The sequence below is a fragment of the Cydia strobilella genome, chromosome 19 (genome assembly GCF_947568885.1).
Source record: "Cydia strobilella chromosome 19, ilCydStro3.1, whole genome shotgun sequence".
In the NCBI taxonomy this organism is placed as follows: domain Eukaryota; kingdom Metazoa; phylum Arthropoda; class Insecta; order Lepidoptera; family Tortricidae; genus Cydia; species Cydia strobilella.
Window position 1 is genome coordinate 4,877,334 of NC_086059.1, and position 17,432 is coordinate 4,894,765.

At 40.8% G+C, this 17,432-nt stretch overlaps 2 protein-coding genes across 2 annotated transcripts in view; one reads left to right on the plus strand and one right to left on the minus strand.

Annotated features, from left to right (window-relative positions):
- Window positions 1-63: 63 nt before the first annotated feature.
- Window positions 64-17,157, minus strand: LOC134750389 (farnesol dehydrogenase-like). Its single transcript, XM_063685554.1, has 7 exons — window positions 17,057-17,157; window positions 9,717-9,852; window positions 9,169-9,334; window positions 8,644-8,785; window positions 7,084-7,213; window positions 903-1,040; window positions 64-209 (listed from the first exon to the last, which is right to left on the minus strand). Exons 2-7 carry the CDS (start codon window positions 9,846-9,848, stop codon window positions 165-167), a joined length of 753 nt encoding a protein of 250 aa, XP_063541624.1. The 5' UTR covers window positions 9,849-9,852; window positions 17,057-17,157; the 3' UTR covers window positions 64-164.
- The window catches only part of LOC134750385 (glutamate receptor 3-like), a 31,107-nt gene continuing 16,230 nt past the window's right edge, over window positions 2,556-17,432 (plus strand). Inside the window, exon 1 of the mRNA XM_063685548.1 lies at window positions 2,556-2,569. The gene's annotated coding sequence lies outside the window, so the exon portion shown is untranslated. The remainder of the gene's footprint in view (window positions 2,570-17,432) is intronic.

Below are 17,432 nucleotides of genomic sequence, written 5' to 3' on the forward strand. Positions count from 1 at the left end.
CCCTTTGATGGTATTTTCTTAGATATCACTAGTAACACATGCATAGTACCGGCCAATAATATATCACCTTCGTCATATATTATTGGCCGTCAGCGTCATGCCGATTGGACGATAGGAAGGATGGTGTATGGCCACCATAAGATTTGTTTCTTCATTCCGAGATCTCAAAGCCGTTTTCCACCGACAGGCGTAATGGTTAACTCGTTAATCTGGAACAAAATATTTATCACATGGGTATTTGTTGTGTAAACTACAATGTGACTTATACAGGGTGCTTTTTTTATCAAGTGAATATTCACTATGTACAGTACTACAGTAGGTCATACTGAACAACTTTTACTATGGGGCCAACCCCGAAGCCTGTGTCGAAACGTCTGTAAATAAAGGTAGATAATAAGATAAACTCGCGATAGACCCGTCTAAGTAGTCATGTAGCTCAGACGCATAGTTTCCGAAATATAATCGAATAACCGAAAAATGGAGCCTTCAAGCCCCCCCCCCCCCCCCGGCACCAAGGTTACGGGCGGGGACTTTTGATATGTTCACCTAACTAGTCCAAACAAAGCTACGAAGTCAAAAATTGTGTTCCAAGCATTTCCCTCTATGACTTTTTTTGAGCATTCATTTCCTGGCCTATCCACAGTAGTGGCAATATATAAGAACGCTGGTGGCCCAGCGGTAAGAGCGTGCGGCTTTTTATCCGGAGGTCGCGGGTTCAAACCCCGGCTCGTACCAATGAGTTTTTCAGAAATCAGAACTTATGTAGATCATTTGATATATTTACCAGTCGCTTTTCGGTGAAGGAAAACAACGTGAGGCAACCAATCTCAATAAGGTCTAGTCAAAGACCTAATGTAACATACCGTATAGTCCGTATACTGCTAGTTATTATAAAGACTCACGTTGACGGAGGGCGGGGTGGATACAACATAGCGCACGGCCTCGGCGACGTCCTCGGGGCGCAGCGCCGGCGCTGTCAGCGCGGCGCCGTCCAACTCGGCAATCACCATGTCCGTGGCTACGAGGCCGGGGGATATACTCTGAAATAAATTCCAGTGTGTATGTTAGCTATACACATTATACCTATAGTCACAACGGCAACCCATATCGGGTATACGATATTATATTTGCTACTTAACTAATAATTTTACTAAAACTACATTATTTGTTAACATCTGACAACGGCACGCGCTCAGACTCAATGGTACACAATGGGCGACCGCACGCACAAAAGGAACAAAGGCTTTTGTGTAACAGATTACCGTCATAAACTTGAAAGTCATTTTAAATATATTAATAACGAGTCACTCACGTGTTTTAAGTCGAAAACGCTCGACATGTTTCACGCAAGTTCCTGATGATGCTCCTCGGTACGGAGTGAAACATGTCGAGCGTTTTCGACTTAAAACACGTGAGTGACCCGTTATTAATATCTATACATATAATAAAGCGGAAGAGGGTCGAAAGTCTGTACATGGAAGATATTCGAAAAAAAATTGGCTGGGGATACTTAGAATCGATAACAGAACACATTCCAACAGTTTTTAGAATTTTTGTCTGTTTATCTGTTTATCTGTTTGTCTGTTTATTTGACCGCGCAACTAATGAAAACGGCTGAACGGATTTTGATGCAAACTTTACTAATCTGTCGAAAAAATGCACGGCCAGGTTATAGGCTATAAAAATTTGAAAAATTTTACCCCTAAGGGGGTTAAAAAGGGGATGAAAGTTTGTATGGGGTTCAAGATTTATTTTAAGCTAGCAATTTGAAACTTCGTAAGAAGATATATTATTGAAATACAAGAAAACTAATTTCAGCGTTTTTGAAAATTCATGCCCTAAGGAGGAGAAATAGAGGTTGAAAGTTTGTATGGAGATAAATTTTTTTTTTTTGAGTGCGTTACTTGAAACTTTGTATAATGGGCATATTATTATAATACAGGAAAAGTGATTTTAGCGTTTTCAAGAATTCGTCCCCTAACAGGGTTAAAAGGGGGTTGAAAGTTTGAATCCATTACAAATGCTTTGAAACTTCTTAGAAAGGTATGATAGACGATTACAAAAAAACTAATTTTGACGTTTTTGGAAATTTAACCCCTCAGGGGGTTGAAAAGGGGATGAAAGTTTGTCTTGGGGTGCAAATTTTATTTTAAGCTAGGAACTTAAAACTTTGCAAAACGTTATTATATTAAAAAGCAAGAAAATTACTTTCAGCGTTTTTAAAAATTCATCCCCCATGGTGGTGAAAAGGGGGTTAAAAACTTTATCTATATATCATTTTAGCTACTAGGCCAAGTTAGGTAACGTTTTTGTATAAATCGGGTATGCCGAATTCATTTATGATATCTAAATGACACCATTCCCGAGTGAAAACACAAAAAATATGAAAAAAACTTTTTTTAATTTCTCTTTACGCTTAAACCGCTACACCGATTTATATAAAATTTGGTATAGAGATAGTTTGAGTACCGTGGAAGAACATAGGGTAGTTTTTAACCAAAAAATGGAGACTGCGTTTGCATGAAGAAGCGGCCGTGCCCTTTCCTCTTAATAATGGTCACGAAGGTGGGTACTTTAAAAAAAAACATTTTTCAGTAAATGTCAAACGATTTGGGACTTAAACGCGTTAAAGGCATCTTCCCGAAAAAAATCGAATCTTTCGCGAAAGTCTCGCAATGCATTGCGGCCACAAGGGGCACGGTCTCAGGGGTCTGAGAAAAACCACGGTGAGAGATTCAGTGGCGCTCTAGCCAGGCAGGTCGCTTCGCTTTCGGCTGAAACGGCAAGCCAGCGCGAGTTCGATTGTGATCCCAAATACATCGTACGTAATACATATGTAGGCGCAGATCCTGACGGAGTGTGGCGCCGGAGAAGCCGTGTTCATGCCGCGTATCCCCCTCACTCCGAGCAACTTCCCGTTCCGCTTCAAGCGCCTACAGGTCCCCGTGAGCGTCTGCTTCGCTATGAGCTATGACAATCAACAAGTCGGAGGGGCAGATGCATTTCTCACTCCGGAAACAAAAAAAAAAAGGGGCAGACGCTGCCCGCCGCCGGCGTCATGCTTAGACTGATTTGACTGGAGGACCGATTTGGATGACATGCTTTTGATGGGAACACCCAAATATTCCGAAATACGTTTTTCCGATTTTTATAACCACGACTTTCATAATCCCGATTATTTATAAGTCCGAAATATCAAAATTACGATTTTTAAAAACACGATGGAATAAAATCACGAATGTGCTATTTCCGAAAACTTAAAATCCGATTGTCACTTGACAGAAAGCTTAAAATTCCGATTTTACACTTTTCCGAAAATATTTTTTTTCCGAATTCCTAAATTCCGAAAAGTCATTGTCCGATCGAAAATAAAATAATTCGGTATTCAGAAATTCGGTTTTTCACAAGATCGGAAAAATGAAATCCGTGATATTCAAATGAAGACTCACGTTTTAGTAATTATTACGGGTACCTGTCGTGCCGCATCATGTTAAATTCGGCATAAAATATTTTTGGCATAAAAATTCGGCATAAATAAATTAGACAGAACAGCGAACCTGCGAACCCGAACTGTTGCTAGAAGTGGGTTAGGTTAGGTTAGAACTGCGACCCCCAAGAAAACGAACTGTTGCCAGAAAAGTGGAAATTTAAAAATTGGGATATTTAAAATAGGAATCACGTTAATTCGGAATAAGGGCAATTCCGAATTCGTGATTTTGAAAATCGTAAATGTTAAATTCGGTTTTTGCCACCATCGGAATTGTTATAGTCGGAATTATGTAGTTCGGAATTTACAATATTCGGCTTTTTGGGTTTTCGGAAATATAAATCTTCGTGATTTTCATCATTCGTAATTATGACAGACGGAATTTTGATGGATGGAAAATTCGGAATAAAAAATTTCGGAATTATGTAGTGTACCCGATTTGCATAGGTACAGTCAAGGACGTAAAAATACAAAAATGGTACTGTATCGTTCGATATACACCTACTACTCTATGCCGTTTAAATCACGTCAAAAATTTGAATAAGGGCAAAAAAATATTCATTTTGGAGTGTAATTTTATTTAGTGGTAGCAAAGAGGATATAATATTATAGAGCGGTACTGTCATAGTAAATTTTGTAACCACAGTAAATTCACTGCCATCTATCGACACACTTTAAAACTAAAAATGAAGATTTATTGAAATACTATAAAATGTATTTAAATATGGATAAATGATCTTTTTTATTTGCATTAATTATTTTTATTATTTTGACCCATGTTCTTTCACTGATATGCGTTAAAATTGTTAAAAAATAACAAACGAAACCGTCAACGCCCTCTATACGAGAGTAGGCAAAAGGTAGTAGCGACATCGAGAATCGAATTTTCGTGATTTTCGAGGTACGATATCTATCTTTGGTGGTAGGTACCTAATTGTAAAATATTTTATCTGGACTACAGTCCTCTAGCGTATCCATCTGTCAACTTTACTTTAAGTTCTGTCTGAAGGGGACAGGGAGATAAATTAGGGGTGAATTAGCCGCTTACTGACACAGACCGAATTCCACGCAGGCGAAGCCGCGGGCACAGTTAGTATTTAATATGTCTGTGTCTCACGGAAGTTTTGTTATTAAAATTGAAAGTCATTTGAAAATGTGCAGACTATAATGATGATGCTCTCCTGACCGATTTCGGCCACAGCGACTGTGTGCTCTGGAGTAGGCAATTTTTAATTCGCGTTATTAGGTGTAGTTATTATATGGTTTTCCGCCAATGGCATGCTTCTAAACCTAGAAAAAACAAATATTGTCCACTTCCAGTTAAAAAAGTCAAATAAGCCCAATCTAGATATTATATTAAATAACACCCCAATTCCACAAGTCGAAACGGCTAAGTACCTAGGCTTCCATATTGATGGGCCCCACACATACAGACGACTTGTGACAAATTGGCCGCAGCGTGTTTCGCACTGTCCAGGATAGCACCCAGTTTATCTATAGAGAATATCAAAGCTGCTTACTATGGATATTTCCATTCGATTCTTATGCAAGGTGTAGATCTCTGGTGCACAGCGGCGGACCGCGACAGAGTGTTTAAAATGCAGAAACGAGCCCTGCGTATAATCAAAGATAGATATAACTCCGTAATAGATGGATACAGTCTAAGGAAAAAACGTGCCTCGAAAATCACGAAAATTTGACTCTCGATCAGATGGCGCCACTAGTTTTGGCCTACACTCGTATAGAGGGCGTTGACTGTTTCGTTTGTTATTTATAATTTTAACGCATACCAGTGGAAGAACATGGGTCAAAATCATATAAAAATAATTAATGCAAATAAAAAAATAATTTATCCATATTTAAATACATTTTAACGTATTTTTTTAAATCTTCATTTTTAGTTTTAAAGTATGTCGATAGATGGCAGTGAATTTACAGTGGTTACAAAATTTACTATGACAGTACCGCTCTATCTTATTATATCCTCATTGGTATAATTGACGGAAAACCATTTGACCATCCTGCTCAGTCCTTAAAAAACATAAAATCTTAACGTTACCGTCTATATACATATTGACTGTGTGCATGTATGTAAGGTCAAATATACATAATTATAAATATAGCGCTAAAATTTGTGACACCTCGACGCGAAGACGACCACGGTTGCAATTCCCAAAGCATCGACTCGCTAAGTCTCGACAATCGCTCGACGTCATGGGACCGATTGCCTACAACTCCGTACCTAATGTCATTAAAGACTCGACTAGCGATGCGATATTCAAAAAGAAACTTAAATCATTTCTTATAGATCAGGCATACTATCGTATTGCTGACTTTACGAGTGCGCCGGTGAGTAATTGACCCAGCACCGTTCGAAAACAGGTTCTATTACCTACCTACCTACTAATAATGTTAGAATGTTACTTGTTTGTTACTTATATCTAATGATAAGGTTATAATTAAGTACTCAATAGTGTTTATGACGTGTAAAGTGTACTGTTTATATTTACCAATAAAGTCTGTATTTCTGTATTAGCGTGTAGCTGATCCGCTCTCTGGTGCGCCCTTAGGTGGCTCACGTACCCTATCTTGCTAAATACTCGAGCACATCTTGGGCAGTCGTTATAAATTTACCTCTAACGTAACGGCGTAACATCTGGACCTTAAATTAAAAGTATTGAGCCCCTGACCTGACATCCAGCTTGCAACGCCCTTATTCGCAGTTTGCCACATCGGATCAAGGCACGAAGGTGAATACCTCTATCCTGTTTCTGACTTTTAAAATACCTATGCCGAGTCGTCTAGCAACCAAAGTATAATAGTTATTTGTTATACAAGGGTGCAAAGTTGTATTTTACCCGCGAGTGTAGAATTGAAACACGAGCAAGCGAAAGGATTCTATAGGTGAACCACGAGCGAAGCGAGTGGTTCTAAAATAGAATCCTGAGCGTAGCGAGTGTTTCAACACACGAGAAGTAAAATACATTTGCGCCCGTGTGTAACACAAAACTTTTCACCTCACTATAGCGAGGAAAGTGCAACATCCACAGGCGTTAGATCATCTTCATCACTGGAATCACTCATTTCTTTACGATATTATAACAGAAAACTCTGGAAGTTGTGTATTTTTACGCGAGTCGGTGAGAAAAGGTTTTAAGTAAAAAAATTGTTGACAATGTTGACATTTCTGATGTATGAAATGTCAACGATGCGTTTTGAAATTGCATCGACTCAACTTGTGCGTTCAGAATTATATTTAACATCATTATAAAAAAAAAACGTTTCTTATGGAATTTTAAGGTTTATGACTTAAAATCATTAAATAAAGCTAAATTTGGTATTTTTTATTATATTCTCAAACCATTTATTTAATGATAATTAATATCGAACGAACCATTATCATGAGTTTTTTACGTTTTGTTATCTGTCAAGCTACTTAAACACGCTCCATCCAAGGTCAAATTACTTTCCCCACTAGTGGATAAAACGCGTTTTTCCCCGCTTGTATTGAAGGATAAACGACAACTTTCCGAGCTAGTGAGGGGAAAATAAACTTAGTAAGGTGAAGGGTGCGAGACAAACTGTTCAGAACTTACCGTTGTCTTGATCTTGCTGCCGAAGTCGCAGAGCTCGTTTTCAAGAGACGCGGTGATGCCGGTGACCGCGTACTTGCTCCCCGGGTACACGTTGAACATCGAATCGAAGGGAATGTAGTGGCCCGCAATACTGAAATTATATAAACATTTTACGAATCAGAGACACACAATAGAAATCATAAACAAGTTAATTAAGAAGAACAGTTTTGTTCCGCTATTGTCAATTTATCGCAGAAGTAAAATCCTGCATTCAATGTGCTCTATTTACCAATTTCTACTCCAAGCACTACACCTGTTACTTAACTACTTTTTGAGAATGTAATTTAGTTTAAGACCATCAACCTTTCTCTTTTCTTACTGTAACAACAACAACGCGGTAACGGACGTCACATCAGATTGGAAATGTTCTCAGAAGTTTGTATTTTGGAAATACAAAGTTTCAATCCTCATACAAAAATATTAGAGGTTTCCAAATTTTCCCTTGTTTCCCAATTTCGTAATCTTCCAAGCGGTACATCAATACCCCTACGAGCTCACTTGCCCTAACTGGTCTTAGTTCTTAACAGAAACGAGAGGTCGGTACATAATCTTTGAAACCTCGCCCTCGAGACTAGCAAATGATTAAATTTCCTGTCGTAGTCCATCAATTAATCTCGATTGATTGAAGCTAACGGAGGTCATTACGTAAATTATGTAACCACTTCAACCGCTTTTGTGACGTGGGTGCATGCCACAATTGCCACCTCAATATGGTACGTTTTTCTTCCCGTCCATCCATTTCATTTGTTTCCATAATACCTCTAAAGAAAAAAAGTTATTTTTTCTGCTAGGGAAAACCATGCGGAGTTTCTCTTTTTTGTTTAGTTAGTTGAGATGAATTAAGTACAAACCTTTTCTAATGGCATAACGCAGAGATTCGTCTTCCACGGGGAGATCGACCCCTTACAAACTCCGTCACTTCCTTCTACGCTTGTTGAATCACGTTTTCATAATAGGTATCAATGGCAAAACCGTCACCTTAGCCTTACCACGACGTCTGCCTTATCATTGTCAAACTTCCATACCACATACCTCTATTCCCTAACCGCTAACGCTTCTATTCGCTAACGTCTGTGTAACTTACTTTCTATAGTTACATTTCGCTCGCGCTAATATATATAGCGAGATGCATAGTTAGAGATAGTTACGCCTACGCTAGCAAATATGTCAGTGTGAAACTGGTGGTTGGTAAGGCTTTTGTTGCATGCAGAAAAAAAAACTATACACTGCTCAATACACCTACTTAGTGTTGACGACGTGTCCATTAACCATTAATGCCGCCGCGACGCATGTAAGCCACAGCATGTCGGGTGCAGTTACATAACACCACACTCTCAGGTTTCAGAAGGCTTTCTTTGTCGTTTGACTGACCTATTAATGTGACGAAATGCCGTCAACATGTCGTCGACGCATGGAGACGATGACGTGGCACGTACCTACACCCTACACTTCACCACACCCTTCACGTTGACTCGATGCATTTCAACAGGTTTTCTTCTGTCTTTCAATTGTTGAACTGACCTGTTAATGTTGATTATGTGTCCGGCGACGCCGCGTCGACGCATGGAGGCGATAGCGCGCCGCGTGCACATAACCACACCTTTCACGTTGACGTCGATGCATTTCAATAGGTTTTCTTCTGGCGTTGGCTTAGGACTTACGTCTGGAAAATATGTTGAGAAAGATGATAAGTGATAACGAAAGACATGTAGAACTACATACGTATTTAACATTTTAATCATGTGATATATTATCATCATCACACATCATTGACAATCATTAACAACTTAGGTAAGTAGTTAATGGAAACCGCTACCTAAACCCAGTTAGTAGGTATATGCTCAGAATTATAGGTTTTGGTCCTAGGAAAGACGCCAGCATTGTTTGTATGGCACGCTGTCACAGCCCCTACCCTAAAATAGAAGATACCTAGTATCATTTTGACAATCTTGCCCAGAGTCTCCACCCACGGGAAAGCCGAAAGCAAAGGTGCTTGGCCGTGATGCAAGTTAATTGCTATCATTGTTTGTTATCCTTGTCACTCACCAGTCATACCCCCAGGAAAGAAGACGCCAGCATTATTGACAAGGACATCCATCCCGCCGAGCGTGTCGTCCACCCACTGGAACACTGCCGCGACCTCGCCTGGCTGCGACACGTCGCACTGTTTGCCCACTATACTCCCCTTGCCTGTGACGCGCGACTGCAATTTCTGCGGGCAAAATGTTTAATCACATCATCAGACCTACCTACAGAAAGTCATACAGCATATGTGAGAAAAAGTGGGAAGAAATAGAGTGAGAGACAGCTCAGCTACCTCAGATGTTAACAACTTGAAAGTTTAGACAAATTATTTCAAGCGACATGCGACAGTTATGCGGTTGACGTCGCTCACTTCAAGTAAATCAAGAGACATCCTCATTGATCATTTTAATAGTTACTATTCTTCGACATACTCTAATACTTGCGAGCCCGACGACCTTCATCCCTGTGTCAGCTAGCGCGACGCACACCGCCGCCCCGATCCCCGCACTAGCTCCTGTCACCACCGCAGTCTTGCCGACCCAGCGCTGCATCCTGAGAACATCACTAACCTCAACTAACGGCGCTCTCCTTGCGAGCCCGACGACCTTCATCCCGGCGTCAGCTAGCGCGACGCACACCGCCGCCCCGATCCCCGCACTAGCGCCTGTCACCACCGCAGTCTTGCCGACCCAGCGCTCCATTATCCTGAGAACATCAGGTGAAACTATTCTATCTTGCATCTTTTGATGTTAAGTTACAAGTGCCTTTAGGAAAGACGACCGTTTACAGGAACGATTAAGATCCAAAATTAAATGTCGCTTAGTGTAAACCTTTCGTGCTGTGATGGTCCGAGAAAGGAGGCGAATTTCATACAATCGGGCCTGCAAACACGAGGCGGTGGGGCCCTGGTCGTGGCCCCAGGGTTATGAAGGGTAGAGGTAAGGAGAAAACTGTCTTATGGGAGAACAGAAGCAAAAGTGTCTGCCATAAATAATAGTTCCAAATCTCTCCAGACTGGCGATAGAGTATTAGCTATTAAGAACTTAGTCGTTCGACGGAGTGAAGTGCGCTGTCAGTGATTTGATTTGTTTAATCAAATATTCTAGGGATTGTGGCGCCACCTATTTAAGGTTTTTTACGGTTACTTTTTCATACACAGAGATAGTTCTCCTGTTAAAAAGTTTGACAGCATCAAATAGTTATTGACCGCCATAGTTGCCAAATAATCCATTCGACCCTCTCAGCAAATATGTAGGGTATTTGGTAGATATTATTACCATAATCGCTCGATGGATTTACCAGAGTTTGAAGTTAAGGGACTCGTAAATCGTTAACACCAAAGAATATAATACTCACTGTTAACACACTATTGTTAACATAGCAAGCGGCGAAATATATCGGAACATACTTTATATTTCGCCACTTTTGTCACTACAATCTATTTGAAACCTAACCTAAACCTTATATCTTAATTAAATATGTAATGTGTAATTGTGTATAATTAAGAAATTTATTTCAAAACAAGTTACAAAGATCAAAATATACGTCAAACCTTAAAATCTAAAACACAAACGTATGCACATAAAAAAAAACATAAAAAGACACTAATAATAACAAAAAAAAAAACACACACTACTGATATACTATCAGCCCCATTCCGACCCCCACCCAGCCCGAAAGTGCCAAATATGCTAGCGGCATTACCGCGCTGGATGGCAAGCGATATCTGTTGGACCAAGTACGAGCCTGAACGGGGATCGCACCCTCTGTCACGTAGACGTCGCCCCAAGTCTCTAACCAACCTCTTTGCCTCCGAACACCACGGCCCAGCCGTTTCCACCGCGTCCGGAACGAAATCGTACGCTGGTTCCAGGTTGGCGTACTTTAAGCGTTTGAGCCTCGCTGCATTTTCCGCGGCTGCGCCTGCCAACCTGCTAGCAGGAGCAATATGAGTAGGCGCAAACGTACTCACGCAGGTTGCATCCCAGAGCAAGCAGCGGCCTTTGGCCCACGGAACCAGCGTTAAACCGTCCGGGCGCTTGCCGTCTGTACGGCTTAAGCCTTGAGGCTTCAGAATGCAGGGCACGTTCGCCGAGACCATGGTACGACGTATTACTTCATTGATCGCATGGTGTCTCGGGAACCGCCCCGCAGACCGGGAGCAGCTCAGTCCGTGGTCCCATTCGCTTCCAACGTCATTCCACATAAGCAGCGATGGGGCTCACACACCTTGGAGCCCAGCCGTAAGGCGACTCCCACTCTCAGGGTGTCGTTGTCGAGTAGGGTCCCCAAATGTGGCGAAGGCAGTGCATGCAACCAGGCCCCCGACTCAGGTTGTCCTACCGCTTTAAGCCGAGCCACATCTTCAACCCTAACCGCTTGAGGCCAGTAATTGCGAATATGTTCGCTCGCACAAGGTGTCGTCCCAAAGTCTCTACAAAGCAGGGTTGTCCGGCTGCGTCCCTCCACACGACCGAGTCGACCACTCGTCAAGGGCCTCCTGCATGAAAGGAAGGCAGATGTCGCCGCTGTTCATGGAGAGAATCTTTGCAACAAGGCCCGCCGAAGCATGAGAGGAAGCAAGGAACGAGACAATTCCAATATCCTGCATACGACGGATACCTAAACCCCCATACCGAATGGGGAGTGTTGCCTGGCGCCATTGTTCATCGACCAGTTGAATGTTTAAAAGACTTTCCACACCCTGTTTGAGCACGGTATTGTAGTCCTTCACGTCTTGCTTAAACATCCAAGTGGGCGCCGTCCGCAGAGAGTAAGTTATGTGCGGCATCGAGAAACAGTTACGCAGTCGTGAGTGATACATGCGCTGATAGATGCTTCAAATGTTCAAAGGAAGACCCCATTGTGTATTGACTTATTAATCTTATTATAAGTACCTATTCTTATTCTAAATAAACAAGAACATTAAACAACGATATAAACATACAAAGTTACATAACCGCGGTGGCCGGACCGGAATTTGAATTCAGGGTCACCAGCTTTTTCCGCAAAAACCTACCAGCTAAACTTTTCTGCATGCTTAATAATAATAAAAAGTAATTAATAATAAAGCGGTGGTGGCCGAGTGGATTTTTTGACGTTCGACTTTCAATCCGGAGGTCACAGGTTCAAATGCTACGGAGTATCATTTGATATTTACTATTAGCTTTTTGGTGAAGCAAAATATCGTGAGGAACCTTGCATACATCTGCGAAGAAATTCTAGTAGGGACTTATAGCCCAAAGCCCCCTCACTCATGAGAGGAGGCCTGTGTCCAGCAGTGGCTCTTTTATTTATTTTTATTAATTATTGAACTTCAAATTTTGGGCAAATTACAAAAGAGCAACCCACTGCCGGATCTTAGCTTTCTAATGCATAATAATTTAATAATTTATAGGTAATAATATTTCAGCCTATATAGTAACGGCACCAGTCATGGGACTTGTAAGAGGAAATTTGGAGTATTTGTGATATTTCCCTGATACATGTAAAATGTTACCGCCTTGCGTGTTAGAAGTTGAATGTCCCATCCGTCTTTTATGTTTCAGGCGTGTTGTATCAAAAATTCAGCAATTAGTTTCCACATAATTAACAAATTAAAACTATGTGTTTTTTCTCCAGTCATGGCCGGCAAAGCTCCAGTAATGGTACCCCGGTAATGGGCGTGGATCCAGTAATGGTGCCCCTATAATGGGCATCCCTATGAGTATAAAATATTGGAATAGGAAATAAGATTTGGCAAATTCAGCTTCCAAAATTTGATCCACACTAATAGACCGGGAGCCAGGAACGGATTTCCATGACCAATCGCCTCCCGAGCGAAAACTCGTATGTACATCGAATAATTTTGTCTCGATTAATTTTGGGAATAATTATGATCATGGTTGTTTTATAGGTTTTAGGGACTGGATTTCGAAACTGATAACCATCTTGGAATCCAAGATGGCGGACATGCACTATGTCATAAAAGTCGTCATGGATGGCGTTTTATGGGTTTTAGGGAGTGCTAGTTTCGAAAATGATGACCATTTTGGAATCCAAGATGGCGGACATGCACCATGTCATAAAAGTCGTCATGGATGTCGTTTTATAGGTTTAAGCGAGTGCAGATTTCAAAAATTATGACCATTTTGGAATCCAAGATGGCGGACATGCACTATGTCATAAAAGTCGTCATGGATGGCGTTTTATGGGTTTTAGGGAGTGCTAGTTTCGAAAATGATGACCATTTTGGAATCCTAGATGGCGGACATGCACTATGTCATAAAAGTCGTCATGGATGTCGTTTTATAGGTTTAAGGGAGTGCAGATTTCAAAAATGATGACCATTTTGGAATCCAAGATGGCAGACATGCACTATGTCATAAGTCGTCATGGATGTCGTTTTGTAGGTTTAAGGGAGTGCAGATTTCAAAAATGATGACCATTTTGGAATCCAAGATGGCGGACATGTACTATGTCATAAAAGTCGTCATGGATGGCGTTTTATGGGTTTTAGGGAGTGCTAGTTTCGAAAATGATGACCATTTTGGAATCCAAGATGGCGGACATGCACTATGTCATAAAAGTCGTCATGGATGTCGTTTTATAGGTTTAAGGGAGTGCAGATTTCAAAAATTATGACCATTTTGGAATCCAAGATGGCGGACATGCACTATGTCATAAAAGTCGTCATGGATGTCGTTTTATGGGTTTTAGGGAGTGCTAGTTTCGAAAATGATGACCATTTTGGAATCCAAGATGGCGGACATGCACTATGTCATAAAAGTCGTCATGGATGTCGTTTTATGGGTTTTAGGGAGTGCTAGTTTCGAAAATGATGTCCATTTTGGAATCCAAGATGGCGGACATGCACTATGTCATAAAAGTCGTCATGGATGTCGTTTTATAGGTTTAAGGGAGTGCAGATTTCAAAAATGATGACCATTCTGGAATCCAAGATGGCGGACATGCACTATGTCATAAGTCGTCATGGATGTCGTTATATGGGTTTTGGGGAGTGTCGATTTCGAAAATGATGACTAGTGTATTGGCGTCTCGAGCACTTACGTCATAGTGACGTCACTGACAGTTAGGTGTTAGTCGATGATAGACCGCGAGCAGAGCAGTCGTATCACGTGATGTTTGGGTTGACGAGCCGTTGGAAATACATTACATCGTATGATTTACTGTGGTAAATACAGGACATTACAATGACCATTTTGGAATCCAAGATGGCAAATTTACGACGGCTCAGCCATACGGTCAAAATTAGGTGGGGCTTGCTCGACCAAATGTCATAGAGGGACCCTGGCAGTTTCTGACGCCGCCATTTTTATTTCAAAATGGCTGATTCTAAATGGCGCCCGTATTTCAAGTTTGTCCTAGCGCGCTAAATGTTGGTCACGGAAACTCGGGGTCCCATGGATTGCTATAAAAATTTTTTTTTTTTTAAATCCAAGATGGAAAAAATTACCACTTATTTTGTACAGCAACTTCTTAACGGTGCGAGATGGGTGAACGGTGCTCGACCAAATGTCATAGAGGGCCCCGCGACAAATTGGTCTGATATTGCTTAATCCGTTTTTTACATACACATAGCTTCTTTTGATAGGTACTGTAAAGGTTTTGTAACCTTTACAGCCTTTTTTATCAGTAACTGGTGACAGCCACGTTTTGAATTTAGAATCGTATCGCCCTGTCAAATGGAACGGGGGTGCGTGATCGCCATTCCTGAAGAGGCAGTCATTCTGTATAGATGATTTGTCAATTAGCTAACCTGTGAGAAAAAAATAATACATTGAAGATCAATCCTCTATGTTTAAATATCTACCACATCTTCCCCAATAGGCGTATCCACTTTACAGTACTGGCCGCTTATTGCACTCCCTAAAACCCATATAACGACATCCATGACGACTTTTATGACATAGTGCATGTCCGCCATCTTGGATTCCAAAATGGTCATCATTTTCGAAACTAGCACTCCCTAAAACCCATAAAACGACATCCATGACGACTTTTATGACATAGTGCATGTCCGCCATCTTGGATTCCAAAATGGTCATAATTTTTGAAATCTGCACTCCCTTAAACCTATAAAACGACATCCATGACGACTTTTATGACATAGTGCATGTCCGCCATCTTGGATTCCAAAATGGACATAATTTTTGAAATCTACACTCCCTTAAACCTATAAAATGACATCCATGACGACTTTTATGACATAGTGCATGTCCGCCATCTTGGATTCCAAAATGGCCATCATTTTCGAAACTAGCGCTCCCTAAAACCCATAAAACGACATCCATGACGACTTTTATGACATAGTGCATGTCCGCCATCTTGGATTCCAAAATGGTCATAATTTTTGAAATCTGCACTCCCTTGAACCTATAAAACGACATCCATGACGACTTTTATGACATAGTGCATGTCCACCATCTTGGATTCCAAAATGGACATAATTTTTGAAATCTACACTCCCTTAAACCTATAAAACGACATCCATGACGACTTTTATGACATAGTGCATGTCCGCCATCTTGGATTCCAAAATGGCCATCATTTTCGAAACTAGCACTCCCTAAAACCCATAAAACGACATCCATGACGACTTTTATGACATAGTGCATGTCCGCCATCTTGGATTCCAAAATGGTCATAATTTTTGAAATCTGCACTCCCTTAAACCTATAAAACGACATCCATGACGACTTTTATGACATAGTGCATGTCCGCCATCTTGGATTCCAAAATGGACATAATTTTTGAAATCTACACTCCCTTAAACCTATAAAACGACATCCATGACGACTTTTATGACATAGTGCATGTCCGCCATCTTGGATTCCAAAATGGCCATCATTTTCGAAACTAGCACTCCCTAAAACCCATAAAACGACATCCATGACGACTTTCATGACATAGTGCATGTCCGCCATCTTGGATTCCAAAATGGTCATAATTTTTGAAATCTGCTCTCCCTTAAACCTATAAAACGACATCCATGACGACTTTTATGACATAGTGCATGTCCGCCATCTTGGATTCCAAAATGGACATAATTTTTGAAATCTACACTCCCTTAAACCTATAAAACGACATCCATGACGACTTTTATGACATAGTGCATGTCCGCCATCTTGGATTCCAAAATGGTCATCATTTTCGAAACTAGCACTTCTACTATACGAGTTTTCGCCCGGGAGGCGATGACTGACGAAATTTGCGTCTGGCTCGCGGTCTATAACTAATAGGGCAAGTTAATAATAGTTTGTAAAAACTATATTAATTTTATCTGAAGTCCGAGCATACCTCCTGACAAATTTCAATACTACATTTTATTGTTTAAACATGAAATGACGGCATGGGAAGCATCATTATGTAAATTGTCCCATCATAGGAGGCATGTAGTTTTACAGCTCCTATGATGGGATTGGGCAAAATACTACTATTTTTTTACATCTCTGGAGTCAGAAAATAGTGTGTTGTATACCTTATCTCATGGTGAATGCAATTAACAAAACACATTCTAGTTTACACCAACTAATAATTCATTAAAATTAAATATATGAACTCACCTCTCTTAGCAAAGTTGTTAAGAATTCTCACTCGTTACTTTTTTCAGTGACACGACAACTTTTGGGTTGGCGCCAATTCCTTAAATAATAACCGAATTTCATAAAAAGTCAAACTTAAGCAGCTCTATGACTCTTGTTTATGGTCAAATATTACCAGTGTTTATAAACTAGTTTAAGATACTTATTTTACAAGATTTGTAGTTTTATGACCCATTACCGGTTCCACGCCCATTACCGGGTCCACTACCCTATACGTCCCACTGCCTCTCAAGCACGAGAGGGATTGGGCTATAGTCCCCACGCTAGCTCTAAAGCCACAAAAAATAAAATATAATTAAACTCACCCAGTAAAGATCGAAATTTACGCACAATGAACCAACAAAACAGCAGTCGCACGCGCAGTCCGGAGAACCGTCAATAAAGTAGTGATTTTGATTGTGGAGGGAAACCTGTCGAAAGTCGGACCTGCTCAGCAAACCTTGACTGCTACTCCAACAGATGAAACTGGCCTTTCTGTACCAAGCCATAATGCTCGCAATACTGTGGCATTGTCATGATTGTAATTAGATATTGCATCTAAACGAGTGTTTATGGCGTTCCAATGACATACAGGCGATACTGTTTCGCATTTTTAGCTACCTTGATATAGCCGATAGCCAAGAAGAGGGGGAGGGGCATACATTTAGTATAAATTTTATTCTCTAGGAGGGGGGCAGTGGA